The sequence below is a fragment of the Ooceraea biroi genome, chromosome 7 (assembly GCF_003672135.1).
Source record: "Ooceraea biroi isolate clonal line C1 chromosome 7, Obir_v5.4, whole genome shotgun sequence".
Taxonomy (NCBI): domain Eukaryota; kingdom Metazoa; phylum Arthropoda; class Insecta; order Hymenoptera; family Formicidae; genus Ooceraea; species Ooceraea biroi.
Window position 1 is genome coordinate 12,733,448 of NC_039512.1, and position 17,368 is coordinate 12,750,815.

The 17,368-nt window shown below is 37.8% G+C and overlaps 5 protein-coding genes across 8 annotated transcripts; 3 read left to right on the plus strand and 2 right to left on the minus strand.

Moving 5' to 3' along the window:
* Positions 1-1,108: 1,108 nt before the first annotated feature.
* LOC105279729 (complex I intermediate-associated protein 30, mitochondrial) lies at positions 1,109-2,407 on the plus strand. Its single transcript, XM_011339694.3, has 2 exons — positions 1,109-1,700; positions 1,853-2,407. The coding sequence occupies exons 1-2, from the start codon at positions 1,330-1,332 to the stop codon at positions 2,373-2,375; spliced, it is 894 nt and encodes a 297-aa protein (XP_011337996.1). The 5' UTR covers positions 1,109-1,329; the 3' UTR covers positions 2,376-2,407.
* A 349-nt stretch (positions 2,408-2,756) lies between these two features.
* On the plus strand, positions 2,757-4,532 carry LOC105279723 (phosducin-like protein). 3 transcript variants are annotated; one of them, XM_026971480.1, is made up of 4 exons: positions 2,757-3,107; positions 3,198-3,444; positions 3,636-4,050; positions 4,265-4,532. In XM_026971480.1, exons 2-4 carry the CDS (start codon positions 3,241-3,243, stop codon positions 4,495-4,497), a joined length of 852 nt encoding a protein of 283 aa, XP_026827281.1. In that variant the 5' UTR covers positions 2,757-3,107; positions 3,198-3,240; the 3' UTR covers positions 4,498-4,532. The 3 variants fall into 3 exon arrangements, with proteins under 3 accessions (XP_026827281.1, XP_011337977.2, XP_011337978.1); XM_011339675.3 differs by having other exon boundaries at positions 3,205-3,444; XM_011339676.3 differs by having other exon boundaries at positions 2,760-3,107; positions 3,218-3,444.
* Positions 4,506-6,112, minus strand: LOC105279724. The gene is made up of 3 exons (XM_026971482.1): positions 5,932-6,112; positions 5,360-5,825; positions 4,506-5,190 (listed from the first exon to the last, which is right to left on the minus strand). Exons 1-3 carry the CDS (start codon positions 5,963-5,965, stop codon positions 4,671-4,673), a joined length of 1,020 nt encoding a protein of 339 aa, XP_026827283.1. The 5' UTR covers positions 5,966-6,112; the 3' UTR covers positions 4,506-4,670.
* A 266-nt stretch (positions 6,113-6,378) lies between these two features.
* On the plus strand, positions 6,379-9,206 carry LOC105279719 (BRCA1-associated protein). Of its 2 annotated transcripts, none has more exons than XM_011339670.3 (6): positions 6,379-6,618; positions 6,824-7,127; positions 7,231-7,420; positions 7,506-7,824; positions 8,075-8,493; positions 8,621-9,206. In XM_011339670.3, exons 1-6 carry the CDS (start codon positions 6,540-6,542, stop codon positions 9,002-9,004), a joined length of 1,695 nt encoding a protein of 564 aa, XP_011337972.2. In that variant the 5' UTR covers positions 6,379-6,539; the 3' UTR covers positions 9,005-9,206. The 2 variants fall into 2 exon arrangements, with proteins under 2 accessions (XP_011337972.2, XP_011337971.2); XM_011339669.3 differs by having other exon boundaries at positions 6,380-6,618; positions 8,069-8,493.
* LOC105279720 (chitin synthase chs-2) lies at positions 9,112-17,311 on the minus strand. The gene is made up of 19 exons (XM_011339671.3): positions 17,022-17,311; positions 16,672-16,910; positions 16,232-16,528; positions 15,779-16,003; positions 15,168-15,512; positions 14,527-14,951; positions 14,178-14,448; positions 13,761-14,035; positions 13,414-13,624; positions 12,965-13,212; positions 12,615-12,807; positions 12,380-12,534; positions 11,967-12,266; positions 11,483-11,709; positions 10,908-11,295; positions 10,602-10,778; positions 10,144-10,305; positions 9,737-9,965; positions 9,112-9,578 (listed from the first exon to the last, which is right to left on the minus strand). Exons 1-19 carry the CDS (start codon positions 17,117-17,119, stop codon positions 9,334-9,336), a joined length of 4,710 nt encoding a protein of 1,569 aa, XP_011337973.1. The 5' UTR covers positions 17,120-17,311; the 3' UTR covers positions 9,112-9,333.
* Between the last annotated feature and the right edge of the window lie 57 nt (positions 17,312-17,368).

Here is a 17,368-nt window from a genome sequence, read left to right on the forward strand (position 1 = left end):
TTAGGAGAGACAAGACTCATCATTATTCATCATCCACATGGTGCATTACGATGCAAGCCAGGAAAGTTGACTTTAAGGTCTCGGTCGACAGACAAGATGATCTCTGATTCTCCTCCTGTTAACATTCAATTGCGTTTATCATAAATAGTGGCATAATTATTTATAACAAAAAAGTAAAAAAATCGTATAACGATCTTTTGCGTTAATAAGCGAGAAGAAGAAGATCATAGAAGGCAAAGATGCACAAGAGAAATAAAAGATCACTGCTGCGAAGACAATAGAATGGAGAAATACCATGGTTTATAAAATAAATTTATGTCGAATCGAATATTCAAACAAGGCGACTTTCGATTGAGTAATAATCACGTAATGATCGGTTAATAACATTGCACTAAAGTGTTTATGCAATAGTTCGATCTCGAAGCGGGAACGAGCGAGAAAATGCGGAAATCTAGTGTGCGAAATCTTTTTCGTGTCCAGATATAAACCAATTTACATATACAAAGTGCATATTGCGTAAACGACTTGCATACCATTAAGAGGAAATAGTAACAAGCGAGTGTGCGAAACGATATATGCAAAATCATTTCTAAGCAATACTCGCTATATTCAACAAGTCACTATCAATTATCGTGAATATGTATCAAACATTAATTGATATTCTCAGACATTGTTAGCACGTAATTAAAGCATGATCATTCAAAAATTATAGAAATGGAATTCTAGTACTTATAAAAGTGAAACGATAAAACTACTAATACTCTTAATTATTAATAAAATTTAATTTAATTATAAAAAAATTAATTTAATATATCGAATAAACTTGCAATTTCTTCTACAATAGTAGGAGAGATACGTGCGCAAAGATACGAGAGAGATGTACGCAAATTATACATTGAAATATACATTTCATAATAAAATATAAAAGACTAACAATGTCAGAAAAAGCAATGTTAAAAGAAAAACCGTAATACGAAACAATCTCGATGAAACGATGAAGATTAAGTTTTACATACGTGTATTTATGTACGTGTTTATTGTAATGTTATGCAACAATTCACGCAATGATGCAAAGGGAAGATGGCGCACGCTAGTGTGCCCAGTGCTTCATCCTATTTGTTTAGATCAGCAATACTTATTTAATATGTAGCTGTAAAACTATAGGCAATATAAAATACAAGCTATTATTCAATATTGCATAAATACCATATATGCGTTAAAAGTGCAGTAGTAAATTATATAAGTAGAATAAATTTTAATTACGTATATGTAAAGTCCCAGATAACATAACCTCTAATTTCTCCGTAAACTGTAATACACTTAAGAAAAATGACTACACCGATATTTAGAAGAATATTGACGCACTATGCGATTGGCAGAAGAAAACTGCACACAACTGTGGGATTGTCATGCTTCTATCGACCAGATCCAAAATCAGGTTACAAGACAATGTATTACAACCTGCCAGCGCAGAAAAACTGGACTATTTTCGGCCGAATTTCTGATGGATATTATCAATTGAAGAGAGAACTCGGTATCTGGGTGGAGGAAATAAAGGAGAAACTAAGAAATGATCCTATACTTGTATATACACCAAATGAAGTAGACGTCGTGTGGGAATTTAATGGTGATCCGAGTTCACTGGATCAGTGGATCCTTACATGCGACAGTGATTATGACGAAGGCTTTTCAACAGCCACGTAAGTTAAATAAGTATATGCAGCAGCAGTAAATTCTAGCACTAAATTGTCTCATCAATTACAATTAGAATTACAAAAATAAATGTTCAATACATTAAAAACAATTGTTCACTTACGTAACTCAATTCATCCTTGTCACTCTCTTTTTCTAGATTAGAAATGTCTTCTACTGGCACTGGCATATTCTCTGGTACGCTGAGCACACAACTGCCCAAAGACGGCAAAATAAAGCACGCTGGTTACTGCAACATCACCACGAAGCCTAAAGAAAAGTCCTTCAGACGCACGATTCATCATGATTGGTCGAGGTACACTCATGTCGTCCTCCGTGTCAGGGGAGATGGCAGGACTTACGGCCTGAACATCGGCAACAAAAGCTTCTACGATTTAACGTGGAACGATCTGTATCACTACCCGTTCTATACCAGAGGTGGGCCCTACTGGCAACTCATCAGGATACCATTCTCCAAATTTGTGTTCTCGAGCAGGGGCAGAATACAGGACGACCAGAACGAGCTTATGTTACACGAGGTCTCGAATTTGGGCATTACCGTGGCGGACGACGTCAACGGTAACTTCAGGCTAGAAATAGCTTACGTCGGTTTAGAGAGCGATCACCTTCATACAGAAGTGTGTGCTTATGAAAACTACAATGTGACCGGAATCAGATTTTAGTGTGTATATACGAAATATAATTTTAAAAAGTATGAGCCTGTAATTTTTCTCAATGTCACTCTGTACACAGATACATTGGTACAGAGAGAATTATGTGTATGTGAATTGTCCTACCTGAATATATATAGGGGTGAGCTCCCCGAGTCGATGTCCCTCAAGACGTAATCGGAGGTTCCTCTCACCAGGACGGAGGCCTGAAGAGGTTTTTAGTGGGTGGAAATCCCACACGGTGCCCCTCCGTCCCCGGGGGGTGGCCAGTCTCCGATTTTCTTCCTCGCCAAAAAAAATCTAAATATATATAAATATATGCTTGTAACACTTTCGATTTGGCGCGATGTGTAATTAGTTCTGAGAAACTCCGCTGTGAGCCTCCACTGTTTTAAGGAAGCGAGGCAGTAGTACAAGTCAATGGCGGGTTAAACGTGGTTTGCTCTACTATACCGACATCAAAGGAGTTGCTATTGTGATCATTTTGTGACAAGTGCCTGAAAGGAATGGAAAGCGTATTCGTGTTTACTCTTACCTTTGTACGGAAAATCAATAAAATAATATAAACACAAGTCTCTCAAGAATAAGTAATAAGAACGAAGAATTAAAAGAACGTGTTAAATAACCTGAAATAAACGGGAGATATCAAATAATTCGTGATTTAAAGCAAGAAATGGATTCTCTGTGAAAATAATACTTCGAAAAAAATATTAAACGCACAATCGGAAGAGAATTAATATATATGTATGTCACTACAATAATAATATAAGAATTTAAATAAGAATTTTCTGCATTCTTTGTTCTGTAATCTTGCAACATATTTATCATTCTCAGATCAAAGATCTTTGTTGCAGACAAAGCACAGAATTTTTGGACTATGTCAACATTAGAGGATAAAATTTTGGGGGAGAAGTTGCATTATTATTGCAGCAGCTCCAGCGAAGATGAAGAAAATGACTCTGGGGAGTCTGATAAAGAATATGAGGATGTAAAATATACTGAAAATAATGCACAATATATGACATCTTACTCGGAATGGGATGGAACTTCCAGTAACACAGGACCTAAAGGTGTTATAAAGGTACAAAAATATTATCGAAGACATTTTATCGATACTATGATTCGCTTTCCTTTTTCTCTCACACATATATAATATGTTAATTATGATAAAGACAAGATTCATAGATCAAATTAATCATGTATTTGAAAGTATTAATGTCAAATATTGAATCCAAAATATAAAAATACTGTAAAAAAAAATATTCTTGGCAGGACTGGCAACGATACAAGCAGCTGGAAACAGAAAAACGGGAATCGCAGGAGAAAGAAAGATTGCAGTTGATTAAGAAACTGAGCTTGACATGTCGCAGTGCTTTGGACGAGGAAAAGGAAAAGCTGGACGAGACAGATCCAGATCTGGCAGATTTGTTAGGCGATGAATTCCTTCTGCAATATCAAAGACAGAGAATGAAAGAAATGCTTGCAAAAGCGGAGAAGCTTTGTTTTGGAAGTGTTATTGACTTGGAGAGCACAGATCAATTTTTGGAAGCTATTGACGAAGAAGACAAATCTGTGACTATTGTCGTTCACATTTATGAGGACAATGTGCCCAGCTGTGAAGCTATGAATGGATGCTTGGCGTCTCTTGCAGGGGAATATCCTCATGTTAAGTTTTGCAGAATTCTAGGTTCGTTAACAAACTTTAAAATTATCTATAGTAGTTCAAAAACAATATTTTGTCTTTTAATATCAAAAAATTAATTTTTAATTAAATTTAGATATTTGTGACTAATAATAATAATTAAATTTTACAATTACAAGCAAAAAAATATTTTTAGCACAAATTTCTTTAATTTTTACTTGATGTTTAATTATAATCAAAATATAATCTGTTCTTTCAGGATCGATTGCAGGCCTCAGCAAACAGTTTAAGAAATTCGGCGTGCCAGCACTGCTGGTATACAAGAAAGGACAAGTGATAGGGAACTTTGTGCACATGACGGATCATTTAGGAACAGATTTTTACTCGTCAGACGTAGAAGCATTTCTCATCGAGCATGGAATGCTCAACGACAAAAATTGCGTACCTCTTATCGTATCGAAGAACGAAAATGGAGCATCTGATAGCGAATAATTATTTTTCTCAATACGTTTATCAATATACAAAAATACCTTAACAACTCGCGCGGACATTCGACAAGGCAATTCGAAAGGACTAAATGAAGAGATACATTCTCTCCCTCGCAACATTGTTCTCGAACCAAATATCTCGTTATTGAAATCTCCCAACCGTTCATATTTACAGAACTATTTTAGCGTATCCAAGATGTGTTTCTTTTTCTTTATTGCGTTGCAAAACTGCAAGTAGGTCTGCAACACTTGGTCATATTTCGTGTTCTTCAAGCTATCATAAAGCTTCTTCGAATCTTCTTTCTGACGGATCTCGTCCGTGACTTCTTCCAACTTCTCTTCGACTAAACGATTCAGCGCTTTGAAAGCTTCGACGGTGGTTGGAGTCTCCTTGAACATTCTGATCGTACAAGACAGCTTTGTTATTCTCGCTTGCAACTCGGCAACTTGCGCCTGCAGCAGCAAATGCCCCGTCTTCTCTAAATACGCCTGACTCATATCTGCATACTTCAGTTTATTCCATCTATCGATCAAGCTCGCATATTCTGACAGGTCACTCTCGCACTGCAGAATTAACTCCGTGATTTTATTTTTCCACTGTACTTCTGGCATGTCGTGGCACTCGAGGAATTTGCCGCGTACGTTGCCCTCGTTTCTCTTCACCATTTCCTTGACGTTTCCTCCTAAAGCTTCGTATCTGTAACAGAAATTAACAGGATTTTATAATTTATATTTTGTATTGATATTAATATATTTATATTTTATTTATCCTTATTATTATGATTATTATACTCTGTCATATATTAAAATTAATAACATAGAATAAAAAAAATTAATAAAATTACTTTCTATGTACAATGACTTGCCTTGATATTATGTCGTGTATTTTCTCTCGAAGCATCGTCTCGACACAGCACTTCACATCCAATTTCTCACCAGGAGTTAGGTCAGATGGCGGTAAATCAATAATCCCCAGGAGAGCCAACTCATCTGGCATATGCTTTGTCGATGAAGGGAGGTGCATGTACTTGTCAAGTTCGTGAATCAACAGCAAAGTTTGCAATTTGCTCACTGTACTATCGGGCAGAACACCTTTGTGGTTCAACGGCGCTTCCTTCACACACTGGTACACAATATTGGCTTTTGCGTGCGCACTCATGCTCTCTTCGCAGAGTACCAAAGACTTCATCGCTTTCTCGATTGGGTTTGTTTCATTATTTGCTGCAAACTTATTACTGGTCCCAGAATGATTGTCCAGCAGGTTCTGTGCTGAATCTACTCTGCCAATTAATTTACCACTGCACTGGGAGATCATTGAAATGCTGGAGATATCTGAAAGTTGTAATTATAATCTCAATTTCATCAAGAAAATATTTTCTTGGAAATGAATACATATATCTTTAATAAAATGAAATGATAGTAATAATTTCTTGCTTACCCGATATTTGATGCAGATCACTAAAATTGCTCATGATGTCACGTCTGTCTAATAAAATCACTTTTTTGATTACGAGGATTAATACAACGCTAACAAAATGATGAATTCGCTCGTTTTTCTGCAATACGTGTATAAATATCCGTTTCTTGTGAAATGTCCTTTTAACAAGCGATCTAATGCATTTCAACCGCCTCTTTCTATCAATCTTCAAAATTCAAAACAAACATGTCAGCTGACTTCAGTAATACCAACTTCAGTGCAACTTCAGCTAATTAATTCTTGCATAGGGAATTTCTTTATCACGGAAATATGAAAGCGTCTGATGCCTGGAATGCGTTGATTGGTTGTCGCACTTTAGATTTCGCATTTGATTGGATAGCCGTTTCTAGGGAATTGTGAGTATCTCAATTTTTAGTGCGTAGTATAATCTATTCCAGATGACGCCACGAGTTGTGCGAAATAATGGCTTCTGAATTTAATAATGACAATAATGAAGAATAGAAGAGAGAGAGAACTGGAACATTTGCTAGTATGGCGATGATGTTTGCAGTAGTGAAGTAAACAATGGGAAATGTTTAGCATAACATGTCATAATTTAATTATGTGGCATGAGTTCGCCCGCCGTTCTGGTCTCCCTATGCGTTATTCGCATTGAGATTTGCGATCCAGAGTTAGAAGAAACTGCTAGTAAGCATAAATATCTTCATTGCATAATTTATTGACAAACGATTTTGATTACCTTTGATTACGTCCTAATATGGCCCCAATTACAAATTAATAACCATAAATAAAAACAGCAATTAAACATTTAGCCTCGACAATATGAAATTGTTAGAAAAATTATTTATGCATGAAGTCTACAGTATTTAATATTGTTATGTTATCGTTACAGGCACTATGGCTGCAAGGAAGATGAGAGGTCGCAGAGAGCCAAGGGATATTAATATCGAAACTTACACCAATGTAACAGAAGACACATCTCCATTGTTGTCAGCCCAAGGCACGAGCAAGTCACAGTCATCTTCGAGGGCTAATTCCGAAGAGATGTCATTCGCAAATACCAATCACGTCGCCAGTTCCGGTTCGGGAGAGACAATTGGTGCTACTGCGTGCACCTCACCTGATCAAATAAGCTTCATCTCTGGAAATCCCTTCGTTGAAGTTACAAAGGGCATTCTGCATCTCTTCAAGGAAGAGTAAGTCATCTCTTTGTGCTTTAAGCTACATGATCAGACATTAATGATATCGTTCATTAAAACTGTGCTGTTAATTCTCCTCGTTCTTATTTTTCAATTGCAGTGAATTGACTGAAATGCGCTGCGCCGCGGACCGTAGTCACACCATCTGCATCTTGTCAGTGCCAGCGACCATGACGTGTCATGATCTCTTGACCTTCACAGCAGCTTGTCACCAAGACATACAACATTTCAGGATTCTCAGGGATGGCAGTCCTAATCAGTACATGGCTCTGATTACCTTCAGGTCATCGGTGAGTGCTTCAAATATAATTTTTGTATGAAAAATTGGTCAATGCAACAATGTTTAAATGTTTTACGAGCCTTTGCCACTTCCAGAGTGCAGCAAGCGAATTCTACGAAACTTTCAACGGTGCTCCTTACAATTCCCTGGAGCCAGATGTGGTTTGTCACATGGTGTTTGTGTCCAAAGTCGAAGTGGGCGACAATGGAATGCCCCTGAGCGGGCACACGGAGTTGCCGTCGTGTCCCGTCTGCTTGGAAAGGATGGACGAGAGCGTTGACGGAATTCTGACGATATTGTGCAACCATACCTTCCACTCTAGCTGCCTCGTCAAGTGGGGCGATACTTCCTGTCCCATCTGCCGATACGCCCAGACGCCGGAACCGTTGGCTGACAGCCATTGCATGGAATGTGGTAGGCGTTCGTTTTCTCCCCCAAATTATTTAAATCTGAGTTTCAGCTGATCTTAGCAGATCTTAACACTTTATTATTAATATTATTATTATTATTATATATTAATAATTTTAATAATTCTTTGAAAAATTGGGATATGATTTGTTATATACTTTGCACTTTTTTTTAATCATGGTGATCGCTGACGATTCATCTTCATCGAATCTAAAATCTTCTTTAGCATGCTTTGTATGAATCCCTTCAGTTGCAGATGCCAGCAATGACGCGTTGTGGATCTGCCTAATTTGCGGCCACGTGGGCTGCTCGCGTTATCACCAGGGTCACGCGTTCGAGCACTACCAGGAGACCCACCACTGCTACGCGATGCAGTTGGGCAACAACCGCGTCTGGGACTACGTAGGCGACAACTTCGTGCACCGATTGTTGCAGGACAAGGACGGCAAAATGGTAGAGGGTGGCCGCACTGCAGCTAAGAACGAGGGAGCTGCCATGGAGGAGAAGGTCGACTCGGTGCAACTGGAATTTACGTACTTGTTGACGTCGCAATTGGAAACGCAACGGCAATACTTCGAGGAGAGACTCAGTCGTTCGGAACAACGTTCCATCACGGAGGTCACTGAGCTGAGGGACAAACTGGGAGAAGTGCTAGAGGACAACGCACAATTCAAGGTATTCCTAATTTTTTAAATCGATAACAGATAAATATCGTCTTGCTGTTTTCTTTTTATTTTGCTTTCTTCCTTTCCTCGTCTCTTGTTAAGTAAATTAAATAAAGGAAATACTTCTATCTTACCAGAAACAATTTGCAACGCTCAATCGCGATAAGCAGGCGCTGGAGAAACGTCTGCAGCACGCTACTAATAAACTGACACAAGTGCAAGCGGAATTAACAGAAGAGAAGGATCTGAGAAAGGCGCTGCAGCTCAATCAAACTTCATGGCAGACGAAATACAAAAAGTTAAAAGACGAATTGTCTGAACTGAAGACCACTAAGGAAGCAGAGGTCACCGATTTAAAGGAACAAATTCGGGATCTCATGTTTTTCCTCGATGCTCAAAAGCAGGTCGAGGAGTCCGCCGATCGAGATGAAATCGCTGCCGGTCGTATCGTTATTCCTCCGAGTCCGAAGAGTGGAAAATCGTCGGGATCTCGAGGACATAAAGGCCATAAAAGGCATTAACATCATATGAATAGATATCTAAATTTTGTATTTTTAAACTCGAATGTTTTTCTTTCAAGATTGCTTTCAAGAATTCGTCAGTCTGTAAAAGGGAGAACGAAATGTAATACTTTGCGAATTTTTATTTATACAAATAATTTTCATAGAAAATATAAATGCAAATATGACGTCGAAATTAATACTTGACACGAAAAAAAAAAAATACAATATTTTAATTAATACTGTACAGTGATTTTAGCGAACTGTCATCTACATTTGACTCTTGTACTAACATAAGTTTAAAAATAAGGAGTGTGAAGTCTGCATTGCACACTTTTATCTTTCGTCCCTCATATATTTTCATCTTGCTTAAATCCCGGATTATCATACTGGAATTGAGTAACATTCGTCTGTCTCGGCTGTGAATGAAAAGCCCGACCGTTTGACATCCTTCTCAAGTTGTCAGCGTCATCATAAATATCATACGGTTTCTGAGTTTGCGTCCTTCTTCTTTCGGATACGATCGTCGATCGTCTCCGCTGGAAGATGTTAAATGCGCTCTTTGGTATTTGTGAGGACATACGCCGCGATAAACCTACAAGAATACAGAAGAGGTGCTCAATAAGATAATAAATGTATAAAAGTACGGAACGTGTGTGACAATGTAAATAAAGTATTAAAATATTGTGTAAGTAAAACTTTAGTTTTATTTATTTACTTTTATTATTCAAGTGAAGTTAACAAAAGTTATACCTGATGCTTTTGGATCACGAAGCATTCGAAGAAACAGCGATTTAAAATTCCCCAGCATCTTTGATGGTCTTTGCGGATTGTCAGTTATGTCGTGTACAGTCCTTCGCCTGCCCGGAGAAGTCATGGTACTTCGTCTGAACTCAGTATTTATGTCGTCCTCCGCCATGCGTTTAAGCTCCTGCGCTATCTGGTCGGCATGCTTCTCATCGGGGTCTTCCGAAGAAGTTATCTGCACGGAGAGAAAAGAATTCGATTTTCTAAATTTTTATTTAAAGTTTTTCTTGGAATTAGTCTTTGCTTTGTATTTCTTGAAAATTTCTTAAATTTGACGCACGCCATGGAGTTTCTTCTATCCTTTTAATATATTTATTTCACAAAAGAAAATAACATAAAAAGACGGTCTTTACCTTTGAGTAAATAGGAAGTTTTGTATTAGCAAGCACGTGGGAAAACGTGCCGAATCGGTGCATCAGCATAGCGCAGAACTGGATGCCCAATATACTGATAAATGCGGCAATAAACACGCAACCGATTGGCTCAAGCCTCAAGTATTCTTTTTCTATAAATACCTGTAGAAAATTTATGTACGACATATGATGCTTAATAGTAATATAAGATAGTACTATAAAAGATCTAGTGCGAGAGCGGGAGTTAGATAATTTGTAATTTTATTATTTATTTTAAATACGATTTCGTTTATTTTGTTGTCTTTTAGTTTGCAATGCGTATTAGTCATATAGCTGAGGAAGCTCGTTCTTGCATTATTAACTCTACAAATTTGTAGATAATTTAATTGTTTAATGGAATTACAATATAATACAGAATTATTGTTAAGTAAGATGTGTAACGTTATCAAAATCTTTACCTGTCTCTTTTCACTGTCGTATGTAATATTGAACTTCATGCCCAATGGCCATTGCAAGTGCAATGTTTCTTTGTTCAACTGCATAAGAAACACAATCAACACGAATAATGCGTTTATCATAAAGAACTGTAGTAAATATGCATCTCGGCAGCTCATCAATTCCTGAGCCATTTTATTCTAAAAGAAACCAGATTTGAAAATTCACATTTAACAATCAAGCAAGCTCAGCTATTACACGAAAAATTTCCGTTCACTTTGCGCTTATTCTCTTCGTTTTTGTAAAATGAAATAAAATGGAGAGCTCACCTGAGTCTCCTCATCATTATCGATCGGCCGCAAGTATTTTCCGATCAAGTCCTTCCAGAATTCTTCTTCAGGATTCGATAGAAAGTCCACCTCGCCCTTCCGAATCCTTTCATCCTGTAGCCAGTAAGGGCTAATGAGAAAGCTAGACTGATCCTGACTGGAAGTCCCCGACACCTGCGTCAGAACATCACTTTCGTCGTCTTCAACGTCGTCTTTGTAGGTCTCATTCTCGTGATCGCTCTTCTCCGATGTGGGTTGTAATTCAATTTCCTCATGCAGTTCCTCTTCGGCTGGCTGCTCCATCGAGAAATACGGTTGTCTTGCGTACATATTAGTATCAGATGATTGGCCAATGTTGCTAGTCGTCTCTACGTTCGGTGTATGTACTCTGTGAATTTGTAATTATCTTAACGCAGGCTCGATGCGAAATAAACCAGATAATTATTTACAACTTAAATAGAACGAAGCTTAAATGTTGAGAAGATTAAAAGAAGGTATAAATGCATGTAATGGTAATTGCAGATCCCTAAGTTTAATAATAACTGTAAAAATAATAATTTCTTTGGGATTTCTACCTGTCCAGTAAATTCAGACGCTTATTTATTTGCTGCAAGGCCTCGTTGATCTCGTTCAACTTCTTCTCTTCGTGACTGATTCCTGAATGAATGCAGCAGACGCACTTGAAGAGATCCGCCAATGAAAACTCTAGTGAACCTCTCTGATTCCTGTCTTGCTTATTCCCTCTTCCTATTATGCGTTCAGAAAGACTGCTGGTTTCCATGGGTCTCTGCTCATCTTGAGGCTTGATTGTTTCGTCATTACAACATTATTTCTCAGAATGTTTTAAAGGACTTAAAATATTTTTTAACGAACATATATAAAATAAGAAGAATGGAAGTCGATATATACGATCTTCATCGATTTTCTATGTTGATCAAGATTAAATTCTTGTACGTAAAATTCATAGAATATTACACATTTGTTAATCGATGTGAGAAAAAGTAAAAAAAATTTGTTTCTGAATGATTCGAGCTTCGAGCGAATAGCGCAGGCACTTACAACACTCTGCTTCTTCGAGTCACGCGTTCCCCACGTGACGTTGTGCACGTTGAAGACGGAGAAGACGATCAGCAGCATGTACATAGACGGCACAGTAATGTAATAAATAACGCCACACAATAAACAAGTCCATTCCTGTGGATGTAACAGACCAGCTATTGCCATTTGACTGGCAACAACGAAGAAGAAGAGACTGCTGGGTGCGAGCCATCCGTCTTCGGCGATTTGTAGCATAATTCCCACCAGGACGACTATCATCACCAGGCCGTAAATGGCGCTAATGATTTCGGCCACTACTAACTGCATCCATACATCCATATTAGTTATCAACAAAAGTCATTATCAATATATTCTGTTCAACAATCGATTAATTTCTTTTAATCCGAGATAAAGTATTACTCCGAGTTGCGAACCTGCATGCGCTCCTTGCAGAAGAAGCAAACACCGACGAACACGCCAATCGGAATCAAATTGTACCAGAAGCTGGTCCAGTTGTCGATGTGAAACGCGGCAACGAATGCACCGACCAGCATTAAAAATATCGTACCTGGTCCCAGGATAGTGCTCCCTTCAGAAGACATCAGTAATATTTAGCAACTTCAAAGATAACTGACAACTGCGGCGATATAACATGTAATGGATACCTACCCATGAGAATCCACTGATAGGCGATGTACGGCAACGAGATATTATCGTTCACCTTCCTGGTTGATTTGGCAGTCAGCAGCAAGTCAAATATGTTCGCAACAGTGGAGGGAATCCACCTGCGACGTTGTATGTAAAAGTCCTTGAAAACTTCCGGTGCATGAGTATACGCGTCACTCGCCGCCGAATATTCGACCTGATGGAAGCATTAATTCCTTCGTTAGAACAGAAAATGAATATTTTTCTAAGAACAAGATCTGGAATTTTTGTGAGGATGGTTGGGAGAGAAACTAAATGCTATAAGAAGGCTCAAACATTTTACTATCTTTTATTACAGAGTATTAAGTACTTACCCGAGAACCCACTTGGAGGAGCAACGTACAAAGCCATCGATCTTCGCCTTGGTCATACTGGATGTAATGCCTGGCCTCAGTCGATTTTGTGGCATACTTCGCCATTACATTATTCTGCATTAGCGCCTTCGCTCTGAAGAGAGAAAAGCAGCCTGGACTGCACAGAACGCAACCGATCGTGTGCTCCGTAGATTTCTGCAGCCAGTGGCCGATGGCATATTCGAATTTCTGGAACCAAATCATCGGACCTGTAAAGAATAGCAGAATACTTGAGCGAAAGTCTATAGAAAAACTAGATTTGGAGCTCTAACAAATTTGAAGACTCAAAAGGCGCAAGGTCTAATAAAAACTGATGAAAAATTTCTTCGTCGGTTGTTGTAAAGAATATTGTAAAGAATTGAGCACAAAATACTCTGATCTTTCAGATCTAATTCATGTAATCATTGTACCTGATCCAACAGGATGTATTCGACCACACGCAGCACCGAGACCTTTATCTTTCTTCATCAGATCCACGAGGATCTTGACGGCAGCCGGTCGGAAGTCAATATCCCCATCCAGTGTAAGAATATACGTGTTTTCAGCAATGATCTCTTTCCGATCCACGTCGATTGACAATCCCATCAGATTGTAGCCCAGAAGGTAATACATATACATGACCTTGAAAGATTATACAAGTAACGCTTTGCGGATTCTTTCTTCCTTATTCTTAGAAGCTACTACCCGAAAAGTTTTTCTAATAAAAAAACTTGATGAGGAACTTGTTGAGTGCTTTTATATATTTCTGCTTCTATACCTGACTCCATCGTTTCCTGTGTCGAATTTTATTTTTATCTTTCAGATGAACTATCAGCTGAGTTTTTCCTGGCAACGACCACACGAGGCGGCCTCCATAAGGCGTCGGGTATTTAATTGGAGGCGAATAATGCATACACAAATTTTCGATATTTTTTTCAACTGTCTCCACTAGCGTTATCACGTAATGATTAACTTGTGTCTCGTTCTCATCGTGATTGCACGAACCAACACAGCCGTGCATGCAGCAAAATGCGTCATCGAAGAAAATATGCGCTATAAAAAATATACATATATTTATTCAAGAAACACATTTTAAAAATTTCATGATTACTCAATAATATTTCGTAACTTAAATAAGAATAAATAAGATTGTTAATTGTACAGTTAATTTAATTACAGTTAATACACAACTTACTCTCGAGCTCGTAATAATCCTTGATGGGAATTTTGTAATATTTCTGCGTGACGCTTATCGCACAGTGATCTTCGTCTAATCGCAGAATACTGCCCACCAACTGGTTCATCTCATTACTCTCTTCGTGCCACATTGTAGCACACGCGTAGATCCTCGTGATTCGATCCTTGCGTTTATTAAATGCCGTACTCAAATCGTCTCCTAATTCCTGCTCAATCCTCCCACCGTCTAAATTAATGTCGTCCCCGATACTTAGACCGTCATTCTGAAACTTTAATTCATAGCTAATTGATAATTGATGCGATAATAAAGGTGTTACGATATAATAAAGACGAGTTCAACTTCTTACTGAAAATCTAGCGTCATTGGGTACGGTTTCCTCGTCGTCTTCGTCAGTTTTATCATTCTGCGTTCTCCTGTTCAAGGCTAAACACTGATCAATCATCAGGGAATCATAAGTAATTGTGGAGAAGATCTTTTCGGCCAGCGCTAGTCTCTCGTTCTCGGTGGTCCACAAGTGCATTGTGATCCATATTTGAGATATTAGCCATGCCGGCCAGCACCAGACGTACCAATCAGAGAAGAAGTCGCTCCAAGTTTTGAACAACGGCTCCCCGAAGAAAAGATAGTCCGGTATAAATTTGTGAAAGGCACAGACATTTCCATTCCTGATAGCGCACAGCGTCATGATCAAACACACTGTAGCCGGACCAGCCAGACTCGTTGGAAACGCAAACCCAAACTGATGCATGTGGGTTCTATAGGCGAATTTGCCTGAAAATATTCATTCCTTAAGAATCCATCAATCAGATTATCTTGGATTGAAAAGAAAACTGTCAATTTTGAGATACTCAACTTTTAACAAATTTGCATTTAGCAATATTATAAAATAAGATTTAATTACTTTACGGATATCTGTATTGTTTGAATTAGTAGAAAATTTTTTCATTAGATGACATCGATACATTCGGCTGCTTGAAAGATACTTACAAGATTGGTACATCATTAGGGCGCCAACAGCCTGAATCGCTAATACGTAAAATATTATTACGCTGTCTGCGTTTAAGAAATAAGATTTTCCTTCTTGCAGCATGATGTTGGAATAATCAAATAAAAGATGATATTGGGAGACGTTTCCCATTGGAATTCGATTAATCTGATACGTTTTAGACAATTTCGGTAAAAAGAAATTTTGGGCATCTATCCCTTTGCACACGCTAACGATGAAAGCGCCTATGATAAAAATGAATATTCTCCAAAAGGAAATGTATCCCTGTATGATGTGCTGACATTGCTGAAGATCTTCTTTCACAGACAACAAGAATCGCACCAGACCTGTTTTAATCGTTAAACAATATCTTTGATAAACTTCTCTTTCTTTCTTGATTTTTAATAAAAAAGGAGACATAAAAATATACATAATGTAAAAAATTGATCAATTATTAAGTTTAAAATATAATTATTGGTAATGTTTTATTTCCACAATTCATAATAATTAAAAATGTTTTTACTGAAATAATATATATTAAATAGTTAATTTTTAATTGAACTTTTTTATTCAGGAAATGTTATTTGGATTTAGGAGTATAAGTCATACGTGCCGACATTGCTGTGGGGTGATACAAAGTTGCTCCACCAACGACATGAACACAACACGAGTGCAATAGGAAAAATCCACGTCGAGGCTTTATTAACATCATGCTGGATCATGGGCCATAAAAACATTCCGCTAACTTGTGCGGCCAAAGCCAGGATGTCAAAAATTCGAAACAATCCTAATCTGCTTGTTGATAAATTTCGACTTTCCTTGTTTCGTGAAAGTAGATCTGTTAAATATCAATATTGCCAGTATTTAACAAATTGAAATAATTAGTATAAAGATATTTGATCTGATCATTTCAGGCAACGATTATAAATGCATACTCTTAGTATTGTAAACTTATATTAGAACAATTTAAATTAAGAAATTGAGAAGAAATATTTTTCCGGAAATTTTTACACTAATAAAAAATTTAGCAATTTTTATCATCTTATTAATTAATGCACAGACTTACTTAACAATCCTGGTACAAAGCATAAGCAACAGAAAATAGCGGCTCCTTGAACTGCATTAATTTCCGGTAAGATAACGAAAATTAATAAGACTAAACCGATCGTGTGAAGGGTTTCTATCAGCATCATGAATGCGATATTTCGCTTCTTTGGCATTTTTGGTTTATTTTTGAAGAACCAGTGCCATAGAGTGTTTAGAAAGCCGAGGCACTCTGGCACGAGAAACATGAAAATTAGACACCAGGTCCAATTTATGCGGCCGTCCTGTGTATGCTCAACTAAAAGTCTATGTTCCGATTCTGAAGAATAGAAAAATTTTGTGTAATGATATGCGATAAGAGAGCCAAAATTCTTTAGAATATCAAATTTTGCATTTAAAGTTGAGGAAATTGTGAAATGTAAGTATTTACATTTCTATATCTTAAATTTATTCGTATCGTACCTAGACTGTAATTACAATAGCGTACTGATGGATTCTTCTGCAACTGCGAGGTCGCGAACAGGACAGCTGATTTAGCTATAACACTGCTGCACAGAACGATGATGAGTAGCAAACCGTAAATGAACAGTTTCAATATCCAAAGTATCATTTCGAAGAATTTATTCATACGCATCGAACCGCTTTCCGGTTGAGGTGGGAAGGACTTGAACATGTCCCATGGTGGGACGTCCTTCTGCGAACTAGAAAGTTTACTGATTTACTCGCAATAAATTCCAGTAAACTGCAATACGTTTACTACATTCCGCGTGGAATTTTATGCTGGAAGTAAATTTAATTCCCCAAATACGTACCCTTCGTCCTCAGTTTCGTCGAACTCGGAACTGCTGTCGTCGTAGTAATCACCAAGAACACTGATTCTCGGTCCATTTTCACGATTAATGGACGACATAATTCACACGTACGCATCAGTGAACACGAATCTCGCGACTGCCGAAAATGATGTATTATGCGCCATACGCCGAATGCGTCATTGATCGACGATATTATTATATTATCGTCGATAACCATGATAACGCTCGATAAGATTCGTAATCGAGGTCAATTTGGGAACCGAAATGCTAACACGTTTCCGCTATTTAAGACAGCGTCGATACTGCATAGATAAACCGGTAAACCATGTGAATTCCTGGAGCAAGGA